Source organism: Chelonoidis abingdonii, chromosome 9 (genome assembly GCF_003597395.2).
Source record: "Chelonoidis abingdonii isolate Lonesome George chromosome 9, CheloAbing_2.0, whole genome shotgun sequence".
Classification (NCBI taxonomy): domain Eukaryota; kingdom Metazoa; phylum Chordata; order Testudines; family Testudinidae; genus Chelonoidis; species Chelonoidis abingdonii.
Window position 1 is genome coordinate 71733814 of NC_133777.1, and position 27379 is coordinate 71761192.

General features: G+C 52.8%; 1 protein-coding gene across 3 annotated transcripts in view; it reads left to right on the plus strand.

Moving 5' to 3' along the window:
• NTRK3 (neurotrophic receptor tyrosine kinase 3) overlaps window positions 1–27379 on the plus strand; it is a 456641-nt gene that overhangs the window by 118646 nt on the left and 310616 nt on the right. For 2 of the 3 annotated variants that reach the window (XM_032806497.2, XM_032806499.2), the window contains exon 1: window positions 3621–5343. In XM_032806497.2, coding sequence (XP_032662388.1) covers window positions 5096–5343 — 248 coding nt within the window. In that variant the 5' untranslated portion in view covers window positions 3621–5095. Of the gene's footprint in view, window positions 1–3620; window positions 5344–27379 lie in introns of those variants that run through there. The other variant, XM_032806496.2, reaches the window with a different exon arrangement.

Consider the following 27379-nt stretch of genomic DNA (forward strand, 5'->3'; position numbering starts at 1 on the left):
AGAACTAGATAAATTCATGGTGGTTAAGTCCATTAATGGCTATTAGCCAGGATGGGTAAGGAAAGGTGTCCCTAGCCTCTGTTTGTCTCATGGCTGTACAATGCCTCGGGGTGGTAAACTCTGTCAGAGCTAAGCATGAGTATTAATTACACTTGCAGCACTATATGCCATAATAATAGCACAGAGCCCGTCTGCAGCACTTTATGGCCTAGATTTTAAAATGATCTGTGAAAAATGCACCGGCGTGACTTGGGTATGAAATTCCTGCGATTGCATAATCAGTCCTGGTAATTACATGGTTATTATTTTGTTACCTCTTGTGACTCAAGCAGCTAGTCAGAGTTTGGGACCCTGGGGTTGTTTCCACTGGAGGAGACATTGATGAGGCACTTCTTTGATGCAGTCTTTTTTATTTACCAAGAATATACAAAGTCCTGTTTCCCTGAACACTGGAGGAATCAAACAATGGGAGGCAATGTCCTTGCTCACAGGTCCAAGGTTCTTTTAGCTGGCAGCTCCACCCTAAATCTCTTTCTAGGCTTCTCCCAGGGCCACATCACATTTCCAGGCAGTGTCTGTCTCTGTCCTGCTTCTTCCTCACCACACCAACCCTTGGATACAATAATACTGAGCAAAGTCCCTCTGCCCACATTGTCAATTACTGATCTCACTCACTTATGCCTTTGCTTTGGGCAATGACGTACACTTAACTGCCTCTCAGTTATCTTAAATGAAGGGCAGTGGTTAAACCGGTATTATTATTTGCATGATGGTAGTGCCCATGTGTGTCTATCTGCCCAGGTGCTTATAGGGGCTCTCCATCACTGAAGTAGCTGAGCAAATGGTCACCCGGACACCTAATTGGACTTTGCATGCACAATCCCTGTGAATGCCCAGGGGACTTGTGCACACAATAAAATCTGGCTCTGTGTTTTCAAAGCACTGTGCAAACACTAGGCTAGATTCACTTCTGCTTGAAGGTCCTAGGCCCCAGCTGTAGGGGAGCCCTCTCAGGAGCAGAAGAGGCACAACAGTCCGGCCCATATACCTGTTGTGCCCAGAGCCATCTGGTGCAGCCCTAAAATGGAGTGGGAGGGGCAGCTAGGGGAGGGGCCAAGGAAGGCCCCTGGCAGAGCTGCCCTCTAGGTCGATTTGCTGCGCATCCTCTGTTGGTGGGGGATTCTACTGGAGCCCCTGCCCTGGCTGGACACTACTTGCCCCATCAGTGAATCATGCCCACTAGCTAACACATACGAGCCCACCCCTGAATCTCTTACTCAGCTTTGACTCCCTCCTTCCCCAGCCGTGGGAATTTTGCCTGGGTGAAAAGGTCAGGATTTGGCTCTATAACTGCAGAGCCCGTTGCCCGTTAACCTCATGCAGGCGCCTGCTCTTGGTGCAGTGCAGTTCTGGGGAATACTAGCTGCTTCCCAGGTCTGACTGCTCCTCTGCACATGCTGAGGTGAGTGACACCTGTCCCCTCCCTGTCTGGTCATCTTTTTGGGACAGACATTTCTCCTCTCCTCCTGTCCGCACCAGGTGCCAGGCAGCCCTGCTTCTTGGCTTCTCGTGGCTCCAGCCCAGCATTTAAATCACAGATCCCCTCCCCAATCCCATTTTGCTGTCATAATTAAGCTTATTCTGCCATATCCCCTCTTGTTCCCAAGCAGCTCTACAAAAAGGTTCTTTGGAGGTTTCTCATTTGTTCTAAATCCAAATGTCTCTCTCTCTGCTCCCAGAATGTGTGGAGGAGAATTTACACAGGGACTGAAGGTGTTAAAACCACAATGTTTCTCTTTAAAGCGGGTCTGCCACCATGGGGCGAGATGCTCATGCATGAGTCACACCCAAATGCTAAACAAGATGATAGCTCCTTGGAACACAAGAGCACGGGTGGGATCTGCGAATCCATTGCCCTGAAAGTGCAGGCGGCAGTAGGTGGGTAGCCCCCAGATGCTGCTCTTGTTCTGTTTTGCATAGTTATCCAAGAGACCTGCCCTCACACAAAGGGATTTGCCATCTCCTTCTGCTAGATCCTGCAGTGATGTCCTCTTGCCAGGCTAGTGACATTACAGTCATTTCCATGGCAACACACTGTGATATCACAAACACAGGCAGTTGACCTCATGGCAGGGTCTAGTAGAAGGAAACCCCCTTGGTGCTAACCTGCCACCCAAAGAAGGGTTGTTATTTATTGGGTAACAAAACATGCAGAGCTGCCAATCCACTGTTTGATGGAACCCACCCTTCTGGTCCCCAGCACAGCCATGTGTCTGCACTGGAGCCTGCTGTTTGTTTAGGGCAGGGAGATGATTTCTTCCATGCAGCGCCAAGGATGCTGTCAGCACTCAACAGATACATAACAAGAAGCATGAGAAGCTGCGTTCCAGAGGCTGGGAGGAAGAGGGGGTGGCTCTCCTTAAAAATATTGACAGATGTAACGAATAATACAATGACATTGCCAATCTCTAGCCTCTTTCATATCTGGAGTTCCAAGCTTTTCCCAAACAAGAATGAACAAACCCTTCTGCCTTTCTGAGGTGAGTCAGGATCATTATCCCCTTTTACAGGTGGGGAAACTGAGGCATGGATGGGCGTCTGAGCAAAACTTTCAATCCTGGGTGCCTGAAGTTAGGCACTTCAGTTTGTACAGAGGGGCTGAAATAACTGACCTGATTTTCAGTGGTGTTGAGTCCTGACAGCTCCCACTGGAGCTGATGAGAATCAGGCCACTTTTATTTACCTGTCTAACTATGGATTTAGGGGTCTATCTTTAAGTACCCAAGTCTGAACATTTTGGCTTCAGTATCTTGTGCCAGGCCATGCAGAGGGCTGGAGTCAGAGGAAGAGCTCAGTCCACCCAACTTTCAGCCTTAGCTACCAGACCATCCTTCCTCCCACTCAGGAAGACATTACAGCAAACGGACACCAGTACAACTGCCATTGATCACAGGCAGTAGAGATGGAAAAGTCCTGTTAGGTCCCATCTAGTCCATCTGCGGAGCCCGGGTGGGATCCTTCCCTCTAGGCCAGGAGTCGGCAACCTTTCGGAAGTGGTGTGCCGAGTGTTCGTTTATTCACTCTAATATAAGGTTCCGCGTGCCAGTAATACATTTTAAAGTTTTCAGAAGATCTCTTTCTATAAGTCTATAATATAGAACTAAACCATTGTTGTATGTAAAGTAAATAAAGTTTTTAAAATGTTTAAGAAGCTTCATTTAAAATTAAATTAAAATGCAGAGCCCTCCGGCAGGCAGGGCAGTGTGAGTGCCACTGAAAATCAGCTCTCGTGCTGCCTTTGGCAGCCGTGCCATAGGTTGCCTACCCTTGCTCTAGGCTATTTACTAGACCTTTCTGTCCAGTCTAGGACAACAAATAAATGCCTCAGGATTGTCCAGGGCCTGTCACGATGCGTGACTGGGCCTCTAGGCGCTCACTGCTACACTCAGGCTAAGACATAACAGGGATGCTATTGGAGTTTGATTCCAGCTGCCAGCCCCACTTCAGCAGCCCCCTTGTGTGGGTTGCAGGAACTGCTGGGCCCCCTTACTGAAAGGTACAGGTCAGTCTGCAGCCTCTCTCTCCCCGCTGGCCTGGTTTGACTGCATGTAGATTCCCTCCCCTGATTCAGTAAAGAGCGAAGACTTCCAGTGTCTCCCCCCAGGACTATCCGCCAGCCCCTCTTCCTGGCAGCGACCAGGCTGAGCTCTCTGGAGTGATCCACCTGTAATTCCTCTCCTCTTCCCCACCACCCGCCTGCAGCTCTGCTCCTTTATCATCGTGTGTCTGTGCGGAAGAGCAGAAAGAAGAAACTAAAAAAAAAAGCACGTAAAAAAGCGCCGTAGAAAAGCAGAGCAAATTAAGCAGAGCCCTGATCTGCTCGGGTTTGTGCTTGCCAAAAATGCACCATGCATCTTAATTCGCTCTGCTGTTCAGCTCTCACACACTGCTCTCCTGGTGCCATTTCGGCGCTCTCCGCTCAGCCTTTTCAACACTTCATTCTTCTTCGGTATGTGTGTGTGTGTGATTGCAGAATCTGCTGCCGCCGGTGCACAGGGGCGAAGGAGATCCCCCCTTGGAGCTCTCCTGGCAGTCCCAAACCATCCAGTGGGTCCCCGCTGCATTTTTTCCAGCCGCCTCGATTTTTGTGGGGGTGCATTTTCTAGAAAGTGCTTCTTGGGCGCGCTCCAATCTATTTTACACCCATTTCTGGGAGCTGCCTTTTATCTCCCCGGGATCCTTAGAAAATACACGCGTAGATAAAAAGGACCCGGAATCCACACTGGGGGTAGGCTCCTCTGTTTCAGTGCATGGCTTTCCTGCTGGCTATTCGGATTGCAGCAAAAAAAATAAAATAAAAAAGAGAAAAAAAAAAGTAAAAGCAGCAGAAGACAATCTCCCCTCCCCCTCTTCTCAATTGCAATCCCAACTGGAACTTTTCCTCTTCTAGCCGGGATGCCTTTCCTCATCTCCAGTCCTCAGCTTTGAGAACAACCTCTTGTTTTTTTAAGTGGCGGGGGTGGGGTGGGGGGATCCCTTTTATTGCAGAGGGAAACACGCCGAGAGGGGATCTCTTTGCAGGCTCTTGTGCAATCTAGCGCTCTCGCTCTCTCTATTTTTGCATGCATCTCCTGCTGCAGCAGATCCAGCCAGCACGGGGGAGGGGATGGAAAGGGTGCACCCTCCTCTCCTGATCCTCTCTTCTGCCTCTGTGTGGTTTTTTTGCAGGTGTGTCAATTTTAATTCTGCCCAGTAGGTGGGACTTGGTGACTTTAGCACCATTTGTGTGTGTGTGTGTGTGCTTCCTCCCCATCTTCTATTGCAATCCTCAGAAGTCCCTCCGAGAGAGCGAGAGAGCGCCTGATACCGAGAGCCAGCCTGCAATCAACAAGGCACTATGCATTTCAGACCGCTACTGTAGGGGGAATTACAGCTTCTCCTAGCCAGCTGCCAGCATGATTTCATCTGCTGGAGGATTTTTGCATCTGATCGTTTGAGTTTTTTTTTCCTCCCTCTGTCTTTGTTTCCTTCCTCTTCTCTCCCCCCACCCCCCTTTCCTCCTCCTCCTCCTCTTTTTTAGAAGCAGCAGTCGGAGATGGATGTCTCTCTTTGCCCTACCAAGTGCAGTTTCTGGAGGGTATTTTTGCTCTGGAGCATTTGGGGAGACTATCTGCTTTCGGTGCTGGCTTGCCCTGCGAATTGCCTTTGCAGCAAGATAGACATCAATTGCAAGAAGCCGGATGATGGGAACCTCTTCCCTCTCTTGGAAGGGCAGGATTCAGGCACCAGCAATGGGAACACCAGCATCAACATCACTGACATCTCAAGGAACATCACTTCAATGTAAGTCAGCTGTGGCCCCCACTCCCACCCCAGTGGGTGCCCTTTTTTCTACCGCTGCCCGAGACACAGGGTGTGTGTGTGTGTGTTGAAGGGGAGAAACCGGGGTGTGGATTTCAGGTGCCCTCAGCATTGCTATGGATGATGGTTATTCCCTGCCTCAGACCCGTTATGCCTCGGTTGCCGTGTAGAGGACGCGAATCTCATTTTCTGCCCCCACCGAAACAGCAACAGTTTGGCTCACGTTTAAGTGGGATAAAGTAAATGAGATGAAATGGCTTAGCAGGGGCGGGCAGCAGGCAGAGATGCTGTAAAGCGACCTCTTCTTTCCCCCATTTGTGTTAGCAGAGAGATGAAAACACACGCACAAACTGGGCACCTAAAGCAAGTTCTAAGCCGCCTGCTCCTTCAGAGACTTCGGATCCGATGAGAGTGTCATTTTTTATCCCCCCGCTGGCAAATCCACCCTCCTCTGCCCTGGTTGCGTGGATCCGGGAATCTGCAGTTTCTCCTTTTTAAGAGGGAGAGAGAGAGAGTGTGAGATGGCCCCTCAAGTTATAATTTTCCAGCTCCACTCTGATGCTGAGCTGGAATTTGTGTATTTTGATCTCAGGGTAGTGGGGGTATGTGTAGGAGGCAGATATTTTTAGCTGAGCACTTTGCGTTTGTTTGCATGCTTGTTTATCTGGAAAATCAACTGGAAGTTGCATTATCCTTGTTTGGAGAGGCTGGTAGCAAAAGCCTATGCAAATCTCATCAGTGTAGAGTAGGGAAAGGACTGGTCCCCTCTCCTCCCCCCATCATGTTGTGTGTGTGTTTAAAAAATCCCTCATCTCCTACAATCTCCGCTCTTCAACGTCGGGGAGGTGAACTCCAAGGCATTTCATTATTCTAATGCTAATTGAAATGTGAGCATTTAGGGAAATGTAGCCCCCTGAGTAAGTTGCCTGTGGGAGTTGGGCAGAAATGAGGTGGAATTCTTTATTCTGGCGGTTAAATGCAGCAAGGTTTGGGATGAGTAATTGGCGGTTATTTATTTCCCCACCTCCATTGTGAACTAGCTTGTTGAAAGGGTGCTCTTTGATGGTTCTTTTCCCGAGGCTGTGCTATTTGGTCACAGTGCTATTGTAGCACCGCTATGGAATAATTGTGATACCCTCCTTAAGAGCATTGCGAGGCACCTTTGCCAGATAAAGATGACTGGACTAACACAGACCTATTGCCGTTAACAGGTTTAATGTAATGAATGCCCACGCAGTCCTCCCACGTCCAGTTCTAGTGAGTAACGCTGACCTATTCCCATGCTATGGCTTTCCCTTTCCAGCAAATCTGCTCTCCAGAAACTAACGGGATCAGGGAAAGTAAATATGAACCTAATGTAATGTTTGCGTGCCAAATGGCCTGTATTTACCCTGTGTTGCCCTGTGCTGGAGTACTGCTGTGGATGCTAGAGCGATCCGGATAACACTAGGGAAGTGGGAGAAACTTGTATTTATTACTGTGCTTACCATTTGTTGTGTTTTTCTCTTAACCCTTTCTTGTTAAACTGTGAGCATCAAACACGCTGTAAGAGGGAAGAGAACTAGCAATTTGGTTACTGTGCTGTGGCTCAGAGGCGGCTTGTGTGGTTGTTACTTAGTACGTGTTTGTGTGTGTATATATACACACGTCTGAACTGCTGGATGAGTTACTACAACGTGAACCCTTTGTGTCTAGAAAATGTCTTTAATGCTTTGAAAATGAAAAATGCTGGAGTCAACAAAACGCAACCCAAACAAAAAACCTAAAACACAGCCCCCAGACCTCTCAACTCCATTAGCAAATATTTTCAGGAGAAGAGCATCTTTTCAGGAGAGGAATAATGAGAGGGTGACTGGGTATATCTGTTTGTGTTCCATCTAGAATAATATGTCTTCCCTGGATCCCCAACTCCCTAAATGGACTTCTGTAGCTATGGAAGAAATGGTGGTAGCTGAACTGAAGTTAGTCCATAACCACCACTACTGTGATTCGGGATTTTAGGCTAAATATCAGGGAAAACGTCTTGACAGTGAGATCTATGAGACAGTGAAATAGTCTCCCCAGGGAAGAGATGAAAACCCGGGCGTTCAGGATGCTTACAAGTGGCACTGGCAACTGTATTTGGAGGGGGCAACCTGGTTGGCCAGGGACACGCTAGATGGCACCTAAGAAGTCGTTTCCTCCTGCCATTTGCGTGTGATTCCTTAGGGACCTGAGCGCAAAGCCCGAAAGGGCTAGGACAGAAACTTGTGTTTAGCAAGAATACTCTGCTCACTCCGCCCTTGACAGAAAGGGAGGCTAGGACAGGGCTGACTGGGTCAGTTCACAGGGAGGGAAGTATCAAAGATCATCCCTGCCCCCACCTCACGATTGTAAATATGGGCTATAGTTTAGTCCCTTCCTGGCCTGCCAAAACTATGTTGTTGCCAAGGGAGTTACAGTGCCCAGATGCTAGGGTGATGGGCACATTCTCAATCCACCTAATAACGAATCCACTGCCCTTCCCAAATAGAAGAGTGTGACGCTCCCTCATGCCAAATGTCACCTTTGCGTCATCTGGATTCATCCTGTTTCCTAGTGTAAAAGCCCATTGGGGCTTTTATTTCATTAGCCAGAATGACTTAGTGAAGTGCAATTGCCTCACTGGGCAGCAAGTGAGATGAGCTGGGGGCGGGGGTCGTTTAGCTCGCTAGCCCCTCGTGGGGACTGGTGTGCAAAAGAAAGCGAATAGCTTTCCTGTCAGTCTCTGGAGAAGGGTGGGGGGCTATATTGGCAGGGTGGGTAGCGGAGCTCTGGTGCATGCTGCTGTAATGGATCCTGTGTCTCTGGGCCTGTTCTCCAGTCTCTGCTGCATGACGCCCGATGTCTGGGAAGGAATCTCTAGCTTTCAAGAGACTCCCGTGAAGGCTTTCCCTTCGCGTGGCTGTTGAAAACACTGGTGAGGCGTGTTCTTTCTCAGAAAGGCCACAGGGCCTAAGGTGATGCCTTCCCCATTGCCAAATGACAGCTGGTAAAGTTACGTTCACAGGGTCTTTGTGGTGGATTGAACTGTGGAAATACAAGGCCATTTTCATCAGGGGAAGGGTTGAGAATGAGAGAAAGGGCTGGGGGATGGGAGGAAGAGGACTCTAGGTGGTGAACACTTCACTCACTGTTATTTTAAAACCCTCTTTCTGTTCCAAAGCCCAGCAGGAGAGGCCATGAGCCCTTTTGCTACAGGTCTTCAAAAGAAAACATCCCACTGCAAGAAGGCATATTCCCATCTCCTGTCATCTTGGGATGAAGCCATTGGAAGCATTTTGCTCTAGTGATGTAACATCCCAGAGGCCATCCAGGCCAGGGCCCCTTTGTGCTTGGGGCTGCACAAGCAGATAGGAAACAGGGACCTGCCCCAAAGAGCTGAGAGTCTAGCAGATGACATCACAGTGGCATGAGACAGAAGAGTGGGCCGAGGTGGGGAAAGGGGTAATATGCTGCGGAGTGGATGCAGTTCTTAGCCAGTCAGGGTAGTGATCACAGCTTGCCAGCTGCCTAGGTGTCCTTGTGTCCTTGTTTGTTGTATTTGGGGCCCAGTTCTTTGGAGCATGTTTGGGGCATTCGCTCTCCTTTCCTGTATCAATGGCAGAGGAATTACCAGCACCAAGGGTCTGGACACTGACATCTCATATCTTCGGATGCTGCCAGTGCCGAGAAGCTCTCTGCCACCTTCCTCTCTTCTGGGCAGTTTCCAAGCCCAAGCCATGCTGGCGTTCCTTCCCCTACCTTGAAATCAGCTCAGAAGGCTCAGTTTGTGCAGCCTTGAGCAGCAGCGAGTCACTCTGTCATGGCCTGGCTGTCGAGCCGTAGTGGACCGAGTTCGAATTGCATGCCGATTTGCCAATTCACCATTGCAGATTTTCCCAGCTGTCTGCGTGGGGGGAAAACGTGCAGTGTGAGCGCAGCTGTGCATGAAGGCAGCCCTTTGGCTAGCAATCAGCCACGGCCACCTCTCCCGTTGAGCCTGTGATCCTGAACACCAGGCGCTCCTGGAAAAGCAGCCGCATGTTGGTAACCTGAGCTGCCAGTGGGTCGCTCTGAGTTTGGCTGGGCCGCCTCGCTATAATATTAGCAGAGCCGGTGTAACTCAAGCTGCCGTTTAAAAGTTTGTTTAAAAATTGAACAAAAGCCTCAATTAATTAACGTTCCGCTCTCAGATTGTTTTTTTCCTACCCCCTGTTCTCCTTCCATGGATAGCGGAATGGTCACATTTCTCGTTTCAATCTGTGAAGCCAGCGCTTCTGCTACTGGTGTGTGCTGCAGGTGGGGACCAGCCAGGAGACGCAAGGCTGAGAGCTAGGGAGGAGGCCTGGCTAGTGAGATGGGCGGGTGATCTCCCAGCTGCTTTCAGGAGAGGAGTGCTGAAGCTGCGGGGTGTGTGTGCGTGCGAAAGTGTGTGTGTGTTTGTGTGCGTGCGTGCTGAGGCTCCTCCTTTAACTGATGGACTCTCCCATCCAGTGCTGGAAAAGGAGTGACTCGCAGAGCTTTATAAGAATCCAGACCAGAAAGGGTTAACAGGGAAGCATGGGAAGGGCAGAGCATTCCTGGCCTTGGCTTAAGTGGGGCGAGTGGGTGAGGATTGTGTGACTGGCATGGGCCCCTGAATAACCCTGGCAGTGCCCTTGTGTTGAGCAGGTTGGACTCTTACCCCCATCCCCGAATGCCCTGGCAATGCATCTGGCTTTGTGACTGGGCTTCTGGGGACCTGGTTCTGACCATGAGCCACTCAGCATCTTCCTGCCCCAGGGGAATTGCTCAAGCTTTCCCATTAGCTGTAGTCAGCTAAGGCCAGGCGCTATCCTTATCTGTGCTGCTTTTCCAGAGGCCGGGAGGGTGCTGAGCTCCAGCCAGCATCATGTTCCCAGGATGAACCCGTGGCTTGTCCTTGTTTTTGGAAAAGCCTTGCAAAATTTGCCGAGAGCCACTTCCAGCTGAGATGCGCTCAGCATGGAGTCTGCCTGCGTGCCTCAACCTGTGGCCACCTGATGGAGTGGTTGCTTGTGGACTGCGAGGGCCCGGTGTGAGCTGTGGCTGGGCTACCTTGCAGCTAGAGGGGGTTCAACGTCCCGAAGGGGGGCTCCATGGGCCGATGTGCTTCATTTATTTTCCTAGTGACGTTAGTGCTGCTGCAGGGTGCCAGACCGATGGCCCTGGAGACAGGAGGCCTCTGCGTCACTCCAGGCCAGGTGTGGGTTGGGGAACATGAGTTTTCCTCACCCATGGGAGAGGGCAGTCCAGTCTCCTTGGCTCATTGCATTCCCGACCTCTCTGCTGAGACTACCGGAGAGGAGGCCAGATGTGACATGGCCGTTTGGCCGCTAGGAACAGGACTCGACCCCATCAGCTCCTTTCTCTCAGTCCACCAAGGAGCCATATTCATGTTCTCCATCCGCTGCCATCGTGGGCTCTGTGTGAAGCAGTGACCTAGGGGTGAAAGTGCCTTGATCCAGTCCCAGTGCCCCAACTCCGCTGGTTAGTTATGTTCTCTATAGAGTCTGGTTACTGATGAGCAGAGCCAACCCTTCCAAGGTGGGCAGAGGGGACTGGCCATGCCAGCCCATGTTGTTGTGCTGAGGCCCTGGTGTATCTTTTCCCCTGTCATTGCATTGGCATCATCAAAGGGCAGCTCTTAAATTCTCAGTGTGCTGGCTGGAGAGTCAGAGCGTTTCCTTTATGGCAGCGTGGGAAGCACACGTGTGCTCCGGTACAGCGTGCGTGGGTAAGGCAGGATGGAGGAGTTTGCCATCTGGGCCTCTCTACTTCTCAGCTGCTGCTCTGGTACTGGACAGATTCTGCCAGCAATACAGTGCTGGGGTGTGTGCATCGCTCCTGGGCTCCCTGTCGCAGGGCGGGATCCCCCTGCCCCAGCACAGAGATCATGTCCCCAGTATATAACCGCCAGCTGCCTTGCTCCCTTCTCTGACTGGAGAAGGGGATCAGTGTTTTACATTGTGAATCACACCCTGAAGAGGGCTTCGAGGTGAGGGGCCAGGAGGGTCCTTAACCTTACCCACCATGACTGGGTAGCTGCCTACGACAAGGTGAGCAGAATTCACATCCTTAGAGAGACACAGGAATCTGTGGCACCCTGTTCTTGGGGGTCCCCCATGTAGAAGCCTGTGCACCCCTAGAAGGGGGAGACTCTCTAGTATTCCCCTTATAGGGTCACCTGCTATGCAGGTGTTTTGTCCTGGGGGACAGGATGAGTGGTCCCACAGCCCAGCGTGCCTTGCCAATGCCATGAGGTCACACCAAATCACAAGAGGTGTCTGGTATAACCGGACCTAGTTAAACCTGAATGCGCTTAATTCTCTAATATGTGGGCCTTAAAGGAGTGGGCCTGCCAGGTCAGGCCTCAGTGGTCTCAGAGCCCGAGGGAAGACTGGCTCACTTACCAAGCACGGTGAGATTTGCACATATGGAGACGGGAGAGAAGAGGCCCTTGATGTAGTAGGTTGCTAACGGGGAAGCAGCAGATACATGGCTCTGGCACACCTGTCCGTACTGCCTGATGTATGGAGGAATCTCTTTCAGTGGTGCGCGTAGGTCACACCTCCTGCCTGACGTGGGCTCTTCTGGTGGGAATGGCAGGAGTTGGAGTTTGTGTTGGCCTAGAATGATGGGAGGGGTTGCTGGGGAACCTTCCAGTGAGTGATTAAGTGAACTCTCCTGCTAAAGACAATGGGGTGCGGATACTGGGGGGGATCCATACAAGTCACCCCTCACTGTAGTGCAGGGACATCCAGGCCGTTTACCATGCCCTAGTGGGGATCCAGACTGTGCCGATGCCAGAAGAGGTTTAGGTGGCTTCTGTATCTTCCAGGAAGCTTCTTTATGTACATTTCAGCCACGACCTGGTCAGGCAAAGCGACTCGTGAGGCCGCTGGTGGGACATACAACCACTTTCCTCTCGGCGCCCAGGAATCTCAGCAGTGACTATCAGCCCTTTATGAGATGCATGTGTGAACGTGGTGTTTATGAGAATTTGCTGGGACCAGCCAGAATGGAGGCAGCTGTCAGATATCGCGGGGATAAAGGGATTGTAGATAGAGAGTAGGGTAGGGCCTGTGCCAGCTTCCCCCTCCCCACAGCCCTTCTGATACTCCTCTGTCCTGACCAGCAGCACTCTCTGCCCTGGCTCCCTCCTTTGCTGTTCCAGCCCTGTGGGTCTCCCAATCTGAGACTGCCAATGATGCCAGATTATGGGGTTGATTCATGATGTGGACAAATATCCACTAGGATGAGAGTCACCCAACTCATTCTCACTTGTGCCATCAGCTGGAAGAGAACGTTGGGTCCCCAGAGGCTACATGCCCCTATGTTACCAGCGCCTCTGGTCTGTCTGTTTCACCAGGATTCTGGTCCCTGAGGTTTTGGCTGCTAGTGAGATCATTATAAAGGTCTGTAATTCAATCCATCTTTGTTTTGCACAGTGTTTGTTTATGCAGAGCGCTTACCCAAAGCACATTGCCAAGTGAGAGGCAGGCGCAGCGAGAGACTGTGATGGCAGAGAGAGAGGGAAATACACATCCCAGGGTGTGAAGATGTTTTGGGTTGAGACTTGGAGCCGGCTGGGGGAGTCAGTTGGGTGGAGAGAGGCAGGGAAGGCTGCTCCAGGTGGCAGGGGATGCAGAGGAGAAGGCACTGTAACCAAGAGCAGGACAGTTCTGTGGAAGAGGCAGGAGTTGCAAGAGACGTCCATGAGAGAGGCTGGATTGAGACTGCAAAGGGCTGTAGAAATGAAGGCAGTTGAGCTGTTTGGATAATCTGGAAAGATCCTGATCTGGGGGAGCTGAGCCCCTGAATCATTCAGCTCTGTCTGTCCCAGGCCTTCATTTCGCAGGGGCTACTTCCAAGCAGAGTGCAACCAGAAGCCCTTCGGGGCCGGTGTCTGGAGCCTCTCCTCTCTGTTGCTCCTGCTGGGGATAGCAATGGGGATTGTTACAGGCTCTTCATGCAGGTCAAACCCACTTTCTCTTAGGGCTGTGATTTTCCTACTGAAGCAGTTAAATCAGTAGCTCCTCTAGTGTGGACACAGTTATACCAGTGCAAAGATGCCGTATTCCCCGTCCCGTACAGGGATAAGCTGTCCTGGTAAAAGCAGTGTCAAACTGTACAGTAGCAGGGGCTGTCCTGCTTTAAGTGCACTGGTGTGGTTAAATGCGCAGTGTCTTGGTGTAGACAAACCCTTGAACTCATGTTCCTGCCCCTGTGCTATCCTTACAGTTGGCTGCAGCCAGTGCCTGTGTGGTTTAATTTCCCAGGGCTGGGCTCAGCGTCCCTGCTTTGCATGGATAACTCCTCTCCCCGCTTAGCACTCCTAGAAGGAGGCACCTTCGTGCCTGCCGCGACCTTTAGCCCCTCCAGAGCATCTGCAGTCACTCTGGTTATACAGGGACACGGCTGACTCACAGCCGCCTTTCCCGGGAAAGGGAATGGAAGCGCCAGACATCACCCAGAAAACGCTGTGCACAGAACGCAGCCCAAGGGCCAGCTAGAGACCAGTTGTAAGAGGCTGCGGCTCTGCTGACTTCAGTAAAAGCTGCATCTGCCTGTGCCAGGTCTCCGTTTGGCCTGAGAATCCGCCTCCCAGCAAGGCTTAGAGACCATGGCGGGTTATGTGCCTAGTGCAGCGCTGTGGACGCTGGCCAACCAACTGTTACTGAGCAGATTTGTGTCAGAAAGAGGATTCTGCCTGTGCCGAGCCACCTGGCTTCTTCATTCCTCTGTCCCTTCATTTCCAGTGCCACAGTTTATCCGTGAGCACTCGTTCCTGGGCCAGGCCTCAGAGCTCTGCCAGTGTGTCTGGCCTGCCTCCCTTCTGCCCAAATGCAGCTTCTCAGAGCAGGAGCCCACAACTCCAGCAGCCCCTGTTCTGGAGCCCCTCCTCCAGCCCAACCAGCCTGCCCAGCGAGGTCCCACTGGAATGATAGGCTGCCTGGTGGGTAGAGCTGCATTGAGATTATTTCTTCTGCAGACGGGAGATGGCTAATGGGAAAGCAAGTGACCGAGCTGGCTTTGCATGGCATTGATCAGACTGTAGAAGGGAAAAGGATCGATGGGTTGCACGTAATATCTCCCCAGTCTTTGCCTTCCACTGGAATACAGATACTATACAAACCTGCCCAGGGACCCTCATTAGCAGGGGCCACCTTCAGTGTAGTCCCAGATTCCCCACAGGTCTCTGGGTGGCTGAGAACTGCAGGCCTCCTCTGACAGCAGATGAATCTGTCACAGAAGTGGCGGAGCAGTACAATCCCCCTTGGAAGCTGGGTGAGTGAGAGTTGGGAAGTTCCAGACACAGGCCGTGCCTTGCATGGCGCCCCACCGAATGGGGAGGAGCTTGGGCAGAGGAGCTGTTGTGAGCTGCCGGCAGGGGTGGAGATGGAGGAAAGGGAGGGGCCCCTTTTGCTGCTCACCCAGAGAAGCCGAATTGTGAGCAACCCCAGGTGCAGGGAGCGCAGGACGCACTGAGATGTGTCCAGCCCAGTTCTCAGTGGAATTGTCCTGGTCGCCCTCTGTCATAAACAGATAGCTAAGGGTTAATGTTTCTTTCACCAGTAAAGGGTTAATGAAGGGAGCCAAACACCTGACCAGAGGACCAATCAGGAAACTGGATTTTTCAAAGCTCAGGGAGGGAATGTTTTGGGTGTGGGTCTTTTGTCCGTCTCTCGGCTATGAGAGGGATCTTTCTATCTTCAAGCTTCTAATCTTCTGTTTCCCAGTTGTAAGTACAGGTATAAGACAATATAGGTTTTTATATTGTTTTTGTATTTACATGTGTGTAGTTGCTGGAATGTTTAAATTGTATTTCTTTTTTTGAATAAGGTTGGTTGTTCATTTTTTCTTTTTAGCAATTGACCCTGTATTGTCAACCTGAGACAGAGACTATGTTTATGTGTTTTTCTTTCTTTTTATATAAAGCTTTCTTTTTAAGACCTGTTTGAGTTTTCTCTGGGTAGGCTAAGGAACGAAGGGAAGGGAAATTCTCTTTGTGTTAGATTTACGGAGGGTGAATCTGTGCAGCCTCAGGGGAAGACGGGGGGGGCGGGGAAGGTGAATTGTCCTCTCTGTTTTGAAAGTCAAGGAGTTTAAGTACAGTAATCTTCCAGGATAACCCAGGGAGGGGGAGCCGGGGATGAGGTAAAGAGGAGACAAGGGGAGGAGGTTGTTTTCCCTTTGGTGTGAGACTCAGGGCCTCTGAGTCTTGGGGTCCCAGAGAAGGTTTGCGGAGACCTGGAGAGGGAGCCAAGCCCTAGAAACCGTGGCTGGTGGCAGCGATATCAGATCTAAGCTGGTAATTAAGCTTAGAGGGTTCATGCTAGCTTCTCAGTTTATGAACGCTAAGGTTCAAATCTGAGTAGGAAGCTACGAAACCCTCCCTGGTGAGCACGGGGCTTGTGTGTGCTTTGCGGAGGTTGTTTTCCTGAAGACAATGGGTTGTTTATGTTAGGGACTTTTGCACTGGGGTAAATCCCCAGTGTGGAGGGCTTGTGTGGGTATAAAGCAGGGCTTGCGGGTATGGCTCACTTGAAGCCAGAGCAAGTCACACTGATTCAAGGCCCGTCTCACAGCAGTGCAGGGCATCTACACTGGGACTTTCCACTGATGGAACGCCAGTGCAAAGCCCCTAACGAAGACAGGTCTGATTCCTCTTGTTCCTCTGAAGAGCCCCCTGGCATCTCTGCTGCTGGCCAGAGAAGCGATGTGTGCCCAGCTCTGGCTCTTTCATAGGCAGAAACACCCCCAAACATCACATCAGGGACCCCTTTTGGGCACCTCATCTGGTCAGCTGTGCTTCAGCTTCTGGGGTTTTAAAAATGTCCGAACTGTTTCAGCCCAACAGACCAGCAGCCTGTTAGCCATTGGTGCTGTCACGATTGGTGGCCAGAACTGGATGCTCCATATGAATGTCTATGCCCCTCCCTGTAGGTAGCCTGCAGCTGGGTTTGGCTGCCCCCTGTTCACTGAGCAGAAGTTGCATGAAGAAACCAAGGCCCCTGGGGCCACAGTCCAATACTAAGCACAATGTCTTCCTGACCAGTGTCTGACCTGGTGATGCCCTGCAACACGCGAGTTAATAGTGCTTGTCATTTACCTCTGCCTGATGGACCATCAGGTGCTCTTCAGTGGCTTTTAGCCTTGGGAACATGCTGCTGCAATGAGTTCTGTGGGTTCATTTCATGTTCTCTGAAAGTGTTTCCCTCCATCTGTGGGAAATTTGAATCTTTTACATTTCACTTATTGTCCCTCCTTCTTGTGCCGTGGGGTGGGTAGAGAGGAGCCAGACTGGCCGTCTCTGGGTTGCTGTGTATCCCTCTCCCCTCGCCTCTCTCACTCTTCCTCATTCCAGACGAAAGAGTCCAAGTGCCAGGCTCTGGGCCACACCACTCAGGAGGCACAGAGCAGACAGTATGATCCAGGGAGAGGGAGCAAAGGTGGCTTTATGCCAACTTTGTGCCACCCAGATGTTGGGCTGATTCAGGGCTCAGTTTGGCTCCTGTCATAAGTTAGAGCAGCTCAGAGGCTGCTCTGATTAATGGCAGCCTCCCTATAACTGCCTGTGGGCTGCCTCATGGTCCAGAACAGCCAGAGGGATGCCCAGAGTGCTCCTTCCGCTCCCCTGCTCTGAGGGTCAAAAGGTATGGGGGGGATGGCTATGTATACCTACCCTAAGCTGCTCCTGCACTTGGGGAATTCCCCAGGGGGGCGTTTTGGCCCCTTTACACAACAGGAATGGTGTAAGGGAGACAGAGTAGAGGCCAGAATCAGGCCCTCACCTCTTTCTCTGGAAGCCCCTCCTAGTTCCCAGTTGCCTTCGTTCTTCTTTTCACTCTCTTTGGAGGCGTGGTGACCCCTCCAACCCAGTATTCAAAGTGTGGCTGTGTCCTTGGTTTCAGTAGGGATATTCTCTATCCTCATCTCAGCGGAGCCATGCCTCCTAGGGCTTGTCTTGGTAGGGGGTGGTTGTGTTGTGGTGACTGAACAGATGTGGCGCCACCAGTGTAAACCTTCCAGCAGGCGCTCTGCACCAGTGCACAATGGAGCTTGCAGGGTGCGCTCCCCTGAGCCCAGTCTTACACTGGGGCAGTGCATCTCCAGTAGGGCTTTGCACTGGGGTAGCTACAGCCGTGCATGACACACGCCCTGCTACAGGCAGGGTCTTAGACACCTGTGTCACCACTGAACATTGAGTCTGTGTCTTTGTGGCTCTCTCTTGTCAGTGAAGCTCAGGTTTTTGTGCTGCAGAGGATACAGTGAACTCAGGACGAGGTCCGAGGAGTTTAAGTTGCTCCTTCCACTGTGCATCCCCTTGGACTGACTGGTGCCAAGAGTCACTTGCCCAGTAGCTGGTTTAGCTTGGTGCCTCTCACTCCTCCCTGTCCTTGACTCACTAAATAATTTTGTGCCATCAGCACCTCCTGATTCACCCTCTGTCCCAGTCACTAATAACTATACGGACCAGCACCAGCCCTGGCATCAATTGACTTCTCTGGGAACTGCCTGGTTGTTCCTCCCTTTGCACCCTGTCTCTCCTAGCCAGTGTGTGATCCAGGACCAGACACTAGCCCTCACCCTGTGGTGCCCCTTGGAGCCCTGAGGCCGACCTTCCTTTCCTCTTCCTCAGGAAATTGCACGTAGGCCGAGGATACAGTAACTCCTCCATGGCTTCCGTATTCCTGGTCCTACTCCAGAGCACCTCACTGCTGACGCCTCCCTCAGCAAGAGCCTTGGCCCCATCCCAGCTGCTGGCCCCTTCCACTGTCCCTGATGTGCCCCAGCCTGACCCTTGGCTCTGCTGCTGGTTCCTACCTCCCCACGTCTGGCCAGCCAGAAATCTGGCTGTGCCGCCCTCTCATCTAACGTGCCCCTCGGCAGCTGCTCCCAGCCTGGATGGGGACAGGCCCTTGAGATCGGGGAGCGTGGGTCTGCGAGGCAGGTGGGCTTAGGTCATCCCAGCTGCTGGACACTCTCCCTGCTCCCCACCCTCCTAGCACCCAGCTTTCCTTGTCCGAGCGATACGCGGAAAGTGCTCAGAGCGTCAAGTGCCGAGAGCCTCCCGTGAGGGACTTTACCCCAGCAAAATCCCTGGGCAGGTCTGTCCCTTTTTCATCCTGGCCCGGCGTTCAGGAGGGTGCGCTAAGGAGCCCCTGGTCAATGGGGAGCCCTGAGCCCTGTTGTAGCCTTGTGGTAGCTCTCAGGACACCCCCAGCCAGCAAACAGTTCCCCATATCCTCCTCGTTCCCTTAGTCTAACGGCTTTGCCTTTTCAAAGTGCAGTTCAGCCACTAGAGGACAGCACGCTGCACAAGACTGCATGTCAGCATTCGGGATAGACAGAGTGGAGCTGCAGAGCAGCTTTGGGTTGTGTCCTGGGGAGGGATGGTGATAAATAGAGACATGGCAGGATTCCCTCTGCTGCACCCCCCAAGTCCTGCACTGGGAAGCAGGGAGGCTGTAACCCAGCCAGATGGGGAGGGCAGGTTTATGGATGTGTCCAGACAAAAGACACTGCGTCCAGCCAGCCCCTCTGTAGTGATCAGGGCCAGATTCTCCTGTCGCTCGCCTCACCATGGTTCTGCAATGGGTCACCCACACGAAGGGCCTTTGCTCCGAGGTGACTATTCCAGCTTCCTAGTGCCAGCTGCTCCAACCTTCTGGTGGAGTGACTGCATAGGTCTCAGCAACCCTGGACTCTGGGGCTCTTTCATTAGCAAAAACTCCTCCTGAAGTAACCTCCAGTCCCAGCTTCTCAGCCCCTGTGTCACATGCTGCCTTGGGATGCCACTTGGTGGTGGGTCACAGCTCTCTTTTCTGAGCTCCAGGCTTCTCACCTCCCCGGCATCTCTGCAAATGCACCCAGATATAGCATCAGTATCATGAGCTCTATGGCCTCAGTGGGATTCACATCTCCCTACTCATGCCTTGCCTTGCGTGGTGCTGGTTCTCATGCCCAGGACAGAGCTGGTACAGAGTGAAATGCCCCGGGGAAGGAGGAGGCTGGGGACACAAACACAGAGTTTTAGTTCCACATTAAATATAGTCGAAGATGCTGATGTGCTGGGTATTATCGGCCCTTTGGGACTATTGTCTAGTGATAACAATATTATATAGTACTTTACAAATGCGGGCAGTATCATTATCCCTAGTTTGCAGCTGGGGAAACTGAGGTACAGAGTGGGGAAGTGACTCACCCAAGGCCACCCAGCAGGCCAGTTGCAGAGCCAGGATGAGAGCCCAGGTCTTGTGATTCCCAGTCAAGTGTTCTATCCATTAGGCCATAGTGCTTCACCTGTAGTCTTAGTTTTCAACCTGTGGGGTGGGTCCCCCCCCCGCTTATCAGGAGAGTGAGCTGGAGTGCGGGGCTAGAGTCAGCCTGGCATTCAGGGTAGGGCAGCAGTGGGGAGTGTTTGCAGGGAATCCCCAGTGGGCAGGGGTGGGGAGAGGGAGTGGGTCCCTGCCCTGCCCCATCCAGGCAGCAGCCTGCTGCTCTCCCCTCCCTCACTTCCCGTCCCCCAGGGCACTCCCTACATGCTCCCCCCACTGCTGCCCTCCCCTGGGTGGCTGCAGCCCCATCCATTTTAAACCCTCCAGAGCCTGTGGGAATGAGAGGTTCTGGGAAGGTGAAAGGAGGGCGAGGAGTCCTGGTCCGTGCCGCGCGACTGTGGACTACTTTGGGGATGGAGCCAGCCAGGTCCTGCCATTGCCCCCTCTCTTCTGCCCCATATGGATGGGAATTAGGGAGCACAACTGTTATTTGACTCCCCTAGAGAAGTGGAGGTGCAGCAAAAAAACTTGGGGAACCTCTGTCCTCTCTAACCATAGCTGAGGTGTTTGCGTGAACCGCCGCCCTGCAAAGCAGCTGAGATGGGGACAGAGATCCTCCAGTCCAGTTGCAGAGGGAATGTAAGGAGATGCCCTCTAATTCCCCAAGGTGGTATCTGGCTAGCGCATTAGGGCTCATGACCAAGCACCATGACCACATGTAGGCAGGATCTTATCCAAATACGGCTCCTCCAGCTGCACCAGCCATGTGCTGAGACCTAGAAATGAGAGTGAGTGCTCTCTATATCCTGTTACACTCAAGCCACTGTTAGATACACTCCCATACTCAGTGATGAGCTGCCAAAATATTAACAACCGGTTCCCTCCTCTTCACCCATGCGGGGGTCATGCCCCACCCCTTGGATCCCTGCCCCATTCACCCCCCTTCGCTGTCCCCTGACTGCCCTCTGCCGCCCCATCCAACCCCTGTTCCTTCCTGACACCCCCCCTGGGACCCTTGCCCCCATTCAATCCCCCTGTTCCCTGCTCTCTTACCGCCCCGACACTATTCCACCCCCCAACTCCCCTGTCCTATATCCAACACTCCCGCCATGCTCCCTGCCCCCTTACCGCGCTGCCCGGAGATGGGGGCCGGTCCGGTCCAGGGCCGGGCCGGGCCGCTTGGCCGGGCTTGGGACCAGAGCCGGGAGTTTTTTAGCAGTTTTTTGCAACCGCGTGCCCGGAGATGGAGGCCGGTCCGTGCGAGGCCCCGGGATCGCGGCCGTCATGGCCGGAGGGGAGCTCAAGCGGTACTACGACCGCCACGTCTAGTATAAAATTGAAGACCGGTTATTGTGCGGGATGAAATAGTTGGGATCCGGGTTAAGGTGTTCTGAGGTCGGAGTCGGTGCGGCCGCTCCGGCGGGCGTAGAGCCCGCGAGCCAGAGCCCTAGAGCCGGGCCAGAGCCGCGCCGCCCAGCCAGCCGAGGTCGGGACTGGGCCAGAGCTGCGCCACCCGGATGACTGCGGTTGGGACCGGGCAAGAGCCGCGCCTCCTGGGGATGGGGTCGAAAGTCAGGCCGGAGCCATGCAGCGCCTGGATCCCTCTTCGCATCCCCGCCCCCCTACCCCAGCTCACCTGCAGGAAGCCGCTGCTTCCTTCTAAGCTCTACGAGGCTTCCCGCGCAAACAGCTGATTTGCAGAAACCCGGGGAGCAGAGGAGAAGCCTCAGGAGCATTCAGGGGAAGAGGCAGAGGTGGAGTGAGGTGAGCTGGGGCCGGGGGAAGGGCAGGAAGCTGCTGGGGCTTTTGTTAAATTTCAAAGCCCTTTTCGAACCGGTTAGCCCTCGTGGGACAACAGGTTCGAAAAGTGTTTCTAAATTTAACAACTGGTTCCCGTGAACCGGTGGGAACCAGCTCCAGCTTACCACAGTCTATGGGTGGGGCACCTGGAGCTAGGGTTAGGGTTCCTATGGGTTGGGCTTCCTGCCCTAGGGTTAGGGTTCCAAAAAGTAGGGCACTTGGAGCTAGGATTAGGGTTCCTGAGGGTAGGGCTTCCCGCCCTAGGCTTAGCATTCCTAAGGTTAGGGCACTTGGAGCTAGGGTTAGGGTTCCTGTGGGTAGGGTGCCCCGCCCTAGGTTTAAGGTTGCTACTGGTAGAGCACTTTGAACTAGGGTTAGGGTTCCTATGGGTATGGCTTCTCGCCCTAGAGTTAGGGTTCCTAAGAGTAGGGTACTTGAAGCTAGGATTAGGCTTCTTCTGGGTAGGGCACTTGGAACTGGGGTTAGGGTTCCTGAGGGTAGGGCTTCCCGCCCTAAGTTTAGGGTTCCTAACGGTAGGGCACTTGAAGCTAGGATTAGGTTACCTAAGGTTAGGGCACTTGGAGCTAGGATTATGGTTCCTATGGGTAGGGTCCTTGGAGCTAGGGTTACGGTTCTTAAGGGTAGGGAACTTTGAGCTAGGATTATGGTTCCTATAGGTAGGGCACCGCGCCTTAGGGTTAAGTTTCCTAAGGATAGGGCACTGGGAGCTAGTTTTAGGGTTGCTATGGGTAGGGATTCCTGCCCTAGGGTTAGGGTTCCTAAGGGTAGGGCACTTGTAGCTAGGGTTAGGTTCCCTATGGATAGGGCTTCCCACCTTAGGGTTAGGGTTCGTATAGGCAGAGCATTTGGAGCTAGGGTTTGGGTTCCTTTGCAGAGGGGTTTTGCCCTATATTTACGGTTCCTATGGGTAGGGCACTTCGAGCTAGGGTTAGTGTTCCTACGGGTAGGGCAGTTGGAGCTAGGCTTAGGGTTCCTATATGTTGGGCAACGCGCCCTAGGGTTAGGGTTCCTAAGGGTAGGGCAGTGGGAGCTCTTGTTAGGGTTCCTATGGGTAGGGTTTCCTACCCTAGGGTTAGGGTTCCTCAGGATAGGGCACTTGGAGCTAGGATTAGGGTTCCTGTGCATAGGGTGCCCCGCCCTAGGGTTAGGGTTCCTATGAGTAATGCACTTGGAACTAGGGTCAGGGTTCCTATGGGTAGGGTGCCCCGCCCTAGCGTTAGGATTCTTAAGGGTAGGGCAATTTGCAGCTAGGGTTAGGTTTCCTATGGGTAGGGCTTCCCGCCTTAGGGTTAGGGTCCTCATGGGCAGGGCACTTGGAGCTAGGGTTAAGGTTCCTTTGGGTAGGGATTTCCGCCCTAAATTTACAGTTCCTATGGGTAGGGCACTTGGTGCTAGGGTTAGAGTTCCTATGGGTAGGGCCCTTTGAATTAGGGTTAGGGTTCCTATGGGTAAGACTTCCCACCCTAGGGTTAGGGTTACTATGGGCAGGGTACTTGGAACCTAGGTTAGGGTTCCCATGGGTAGGGTATTTCATGCTAAGGTTAGGGTTCTTATCGGTAGGACACTTGGAGCTGGGGTTAGGGTTCCTATGGGTTTGGGTTCCCTCCCTAGGGTTAGAGTTCCTAAGAATAGGGCACTTGGAGCTAGGGTTAGGGTTCTGATGGGTAGGGCTTCCTGCTCTAGGTTTAGGGTTCCTAAGGGTGAGGCACTTGGAGCTAGGGTTAGGGTTCTTTTGGGTAGGGCACTTGGAGCTAGGGTTAGGGTTCCTATGAGTAGGTCTTCCCGCCTTAGCGTTAGGGTGCCTAAGGGTAGGGCACTTGGAGGTAGGGTTAGGGTTCTTATGGGTAGGTCTTCCTGCCCCAGGGTTAGGGTTCCTAAACGTAGGGCAATTGGAGCTAGGATTAGATTTCCTAAGGCTAGGGCACTTGAGCTATGGTTAGGGTTCCTATGGGTAGGTCTTCCCGCCTTAGGGTTAGGGTTCCGATGGGTAGGGCTTCCTGCTCTAGGGTTAGGGTTCCTTAGGATAGGGCACTTGGAGCTAGGGTTAGGATTCCTATGGGTACGGCTTCCTGCCCTAGGGTTAGGATTCCTAAGAGTAGGGCACTTGGAGATAGGGTTAGGTTTCTTATGAGTAGGGCACCCTGCCCTAGATTTAGGGTTACTAATCGTAGGGCACTGTCACGGACTCACAGATTGTGCCCACTCTTGGCCCTGTGCGGTCCGTGGGGGGTGCCCCTTACGGTGAGACAGCCCTTCTTGAGGGTTCACTCTCTCTCTGGTTCAGGCCCCTCCACCTCCTGGAGCCTCACCTCTCTGAGCCTTAGGACGTCTGCCTCTGCTGTGGGTCCCCTCCGGGAGTCGATGCACTGTGGACCCCCTGGGCCTCTTCACCCCCAAAGGGGCTGATGCAACCGTGTTCTCTAGACCGGAGTGACTCTCAGCCAGCATAAAACAGGAAGGTTTACTGAGAATTGAACACAGCACAGGAAACTCTCAGGGCCTCAGGCCTGGCCTCTCACAATAAGAGCACATCCCAGTCTCCCTGCATCCAGGTGGGCTCTGCCTGCTTCCCCTCGCCAGCCCCCGAACCCCCCTGCTTCCCAGCTGGGCCTCTGATATCCCCGCCTCAAGCCCCACCTCTATCCATTGTCTTCTCTCCAGGTAAACAGGGTCGTAAACAGGAAGGCCTGGGTCTCCTCTCCTCGCAGCTCTCCTCTGGCTGGAACCGGCTGGTCAGGTCACCGGGGTCCTCTCTCTGCAGCCATTTGTCCTCCCACTCACCAGAACTGGTTGTGTCTCCTGAGCTGGGGTCCCGAGTCCCTCTTCGGTCCTCTGTAACAACAAACTCCCTCTCCCCTCACCTCGTTAATCCAGTAACATCCAGGGACATTGAGTCCCACCCTCTGTGCATGCAAACCCTGGAAAACACAGAAAACCTGAAGAAAACACCCCAATTTGTCACAGGCACTTGGAGCTAGGGGTAAGGTTCCTTTGGGTAGGGCTTCCTGCCCTAGGGTTAGGGTTCCTATGGGTAGGGCACTTGCAGCTAGGGTTAGGGTTCTTATGGGGAGAGCACTTGGAGCTAGGGTTAGGGTTTCTATGGGTAGGGCCCCCTGCCCTAGGGTTAGAGTTTCTGTGGGTAGGGCACTTGGAGCTTGGGTTATGGTTCCTAAGGGTAGGGCTTCCTGCCCTTGGGTTAGGGTTCCTAAGGGTAGGGCACTTGGAGCTAGGGTTAGGGTTCCTAAGGATAGGGCTCCTGGAGCTAGGGTTAGGGTTCCTATGTGTAGGGCATTTGGAGCTAGAGTTAGAGTTCTTATGGGTAGGGTACTTGGAGCTATGGTTAGGGTTCCTATGGGTAGGGGACTTGGAGCTAGGGTTAAAGTTCTTATGGGTAGGGCACTTCGAGCTAAGGTTAGGATTCCTAAGAGTAGGGCACTTGGATCTAGAGTTAGGGTTCCTATGGGTAGGGCTTCTTGCCCTAGGGTTAGGGTTCCTATGGGTAGGGTACTTGGTGCTAGTGTTACGGTTCCTCTGGCTCGGGCACTTGGAGCTAGGGTTAGGATTCCTATAATTAGAACTCTTAGAGCTGGGGTTAGGGTTGCTATGAGTAGGGCAATTGGTGCTAGGGTTAGGGTTGCTATGGGTAGGGCACTTGGAACTAGGGTTTGAGTTGCTATGGACAGGGCACTTGGTGCTAGGGTTAGTGTTGCTACGGGTATGGTGCCCCGCCCTAGTGATAGGGTTCCTAAGTGTAGGAGACTTGGAGCTAGGTTAATTGTTCCTATGAGTAGGGCCTCCCTCCCTAGGGTTCGGGTTCCTAATTGTAGGGCACTTTGAGCTAGAGTTAGAGTTCCTATGGGTAAGGTTTCCCGCCCTAGGGTTAGGGTTCCTATGGGTAGGGCACTTGGAGCTAGGGTCAGGGTTGCTGTGGGTAGGGCACTTGGAGCTAGGGTCAGGGTTGCTGTGGGTAGGGCACTTGGAGCTAGGGTTAGGGTTCCTGTGGGTAGGGCACTTGGAGCTAGGGTCAGGGTTGCTGTGGGTAGGGCACTTGGAGCTAGGGTTAGGGTTCCTAAGGGTAGGGCTCTTGGAGCTAGGGTTAGGTTTCCTATGGGCAGGACTTCCCGCCCTAGGGGTAGGGTTCCTAAGTGTAGGGCACTTGGAGCTAGGGTTAGGGTTCGTAAGGATAGGGCACTTGGAGCTAGGGTTAGGATTCGTAAGGATAGGGCTCCTGGAGCTAGGGTTAGGGTTGCTGTGTGTAGGGCACTTGGAGCTAGAGTTAGAGTTCCTGTGGGTAGGGCACTGGGAGCTGGGGTTAGGGTTCCTATGGGTAGAGCTTCCCATCCTAGGGTTAGGGTTCTCAAAGGTAGGGCACTTTTAGCTAGGGTTATGGGTAGGGTTTCCTGCCCTAGGGTTAGGGTTCCTATGGGTAGGGTACTTGGTGCTAGGGTTAGGATCCTATGGGTAGGGCACTTGGAGCTAGGATTAGGATTCCTGTTGGTAGGGCACTCTTCCCTAGAGTTAGGGTTCCTATGGGTAGGGCTCTTGGAGCCAGGTTTAGGGTTCCTATTGGTAGAGCTTCCCGCCCTAGGGTTTGGGTTCGTAAGGGTAGGGCACTTGGAGCTAGGTTAGGGTTCCTATGGGTAGGGCACTTGGAGCTAGGTTAGGGTTCCTATGGGTAGGGCACTTGGAGCTAGGATAGGGTTCCTATGGGTAGGGCACTTGGAGCTAAGGTTAGGGTTCTTATGGGTAGGGCTTCTCGCCCTAGGGTTATGCTTCCTAGGGATAGGATACTTAGCTAGGATTAGGGTTCCTATGGGTTTGGCACTTGGAGCCAGGTTTAGGGTTCCTACTGGTAGAGCTTCCCGCCCTAGGGTTTGGGTTCGTATGGGTAGGGCACTTGGAGCTAAGGTTAGGATTCTTATGGGTAGGGCTTCCCGCCCTAGGGTTATGCTTCCTAGGGATAGGACACTTTTAGCTAGGATTTGGCACTGGATTTGGGTTTGGCACTTGGAGCTAGGGTTAGGATTCCTACAATTAGAGCTCTTAGAGCTAGGGTTAGGGTTGCTATGAGTGGGGCACTTGGTGCTAGAGTTAGGGTTGCTATGGGTATGGCGCCCCACCCTAGTGTTTTGGGTTCCTAAGTGTAGGGCACTTGGTGCTAGGGTTATTCTTCCTGTGGGTAGGGCTTCCTGCCCTAGGGTTCGGATTCCTAATTGTAGGGGACTTGGAGCTAGGGTTAGGGTTCCTATGGGTAAGGTTTCCCGCCCTAGGTTTAGGGTTCCTATGGGTAGGGCACTTGGAGCCACGGTTAAGGTTGCAATGTGTAGGGCGCCCTGCGCTAGGATTAAGGTTCCTATGGGTAGGTCACTTGGAGCTTGGTTAGGGTTCCTATGGGTAGGGCCTCCCGCCCTAAGGTTCGGGTTCCTAATTGTAGGGCACTTTGAGCTAGGGTTAGGATTCCTATGGATTGGGCTTCCTGCCTTAGGGTTAGGGTTGCTAAGGGTAGGGCACTTGGAGCTAGGGTCAGGGTTGCTATGATTAGAGCACTTGGAGCTAGGGTTAGGGTTCCTGTGGGTAGGGCACTTGGAGCTACGGTTGGGGTTGCAATGTGTAGGGTGCCCTGCGCTAGGATTAGGGTTCCTATGGGTAGGTTACTTGGAGCTTGGGTTAGGGTTCCTGTGGGTAGGGCACTTGGAGCTACGGTTAGGGTTGCAATGTATAGGGCGCCCTGCGCTAAGATTAGGGTTCCTATGGGTAGGTTACTTGGAGCTTGGGTTAGGGTTCCTATGGGTAGGGTTTCCCGTCCCCCTGGGACAATGGGTTCTAAAAAGGCTTCTTAATTTTACAACTGGTTCCCGTGAACCGTTGGGTACCGGCTTCAGCTCACCACTGCC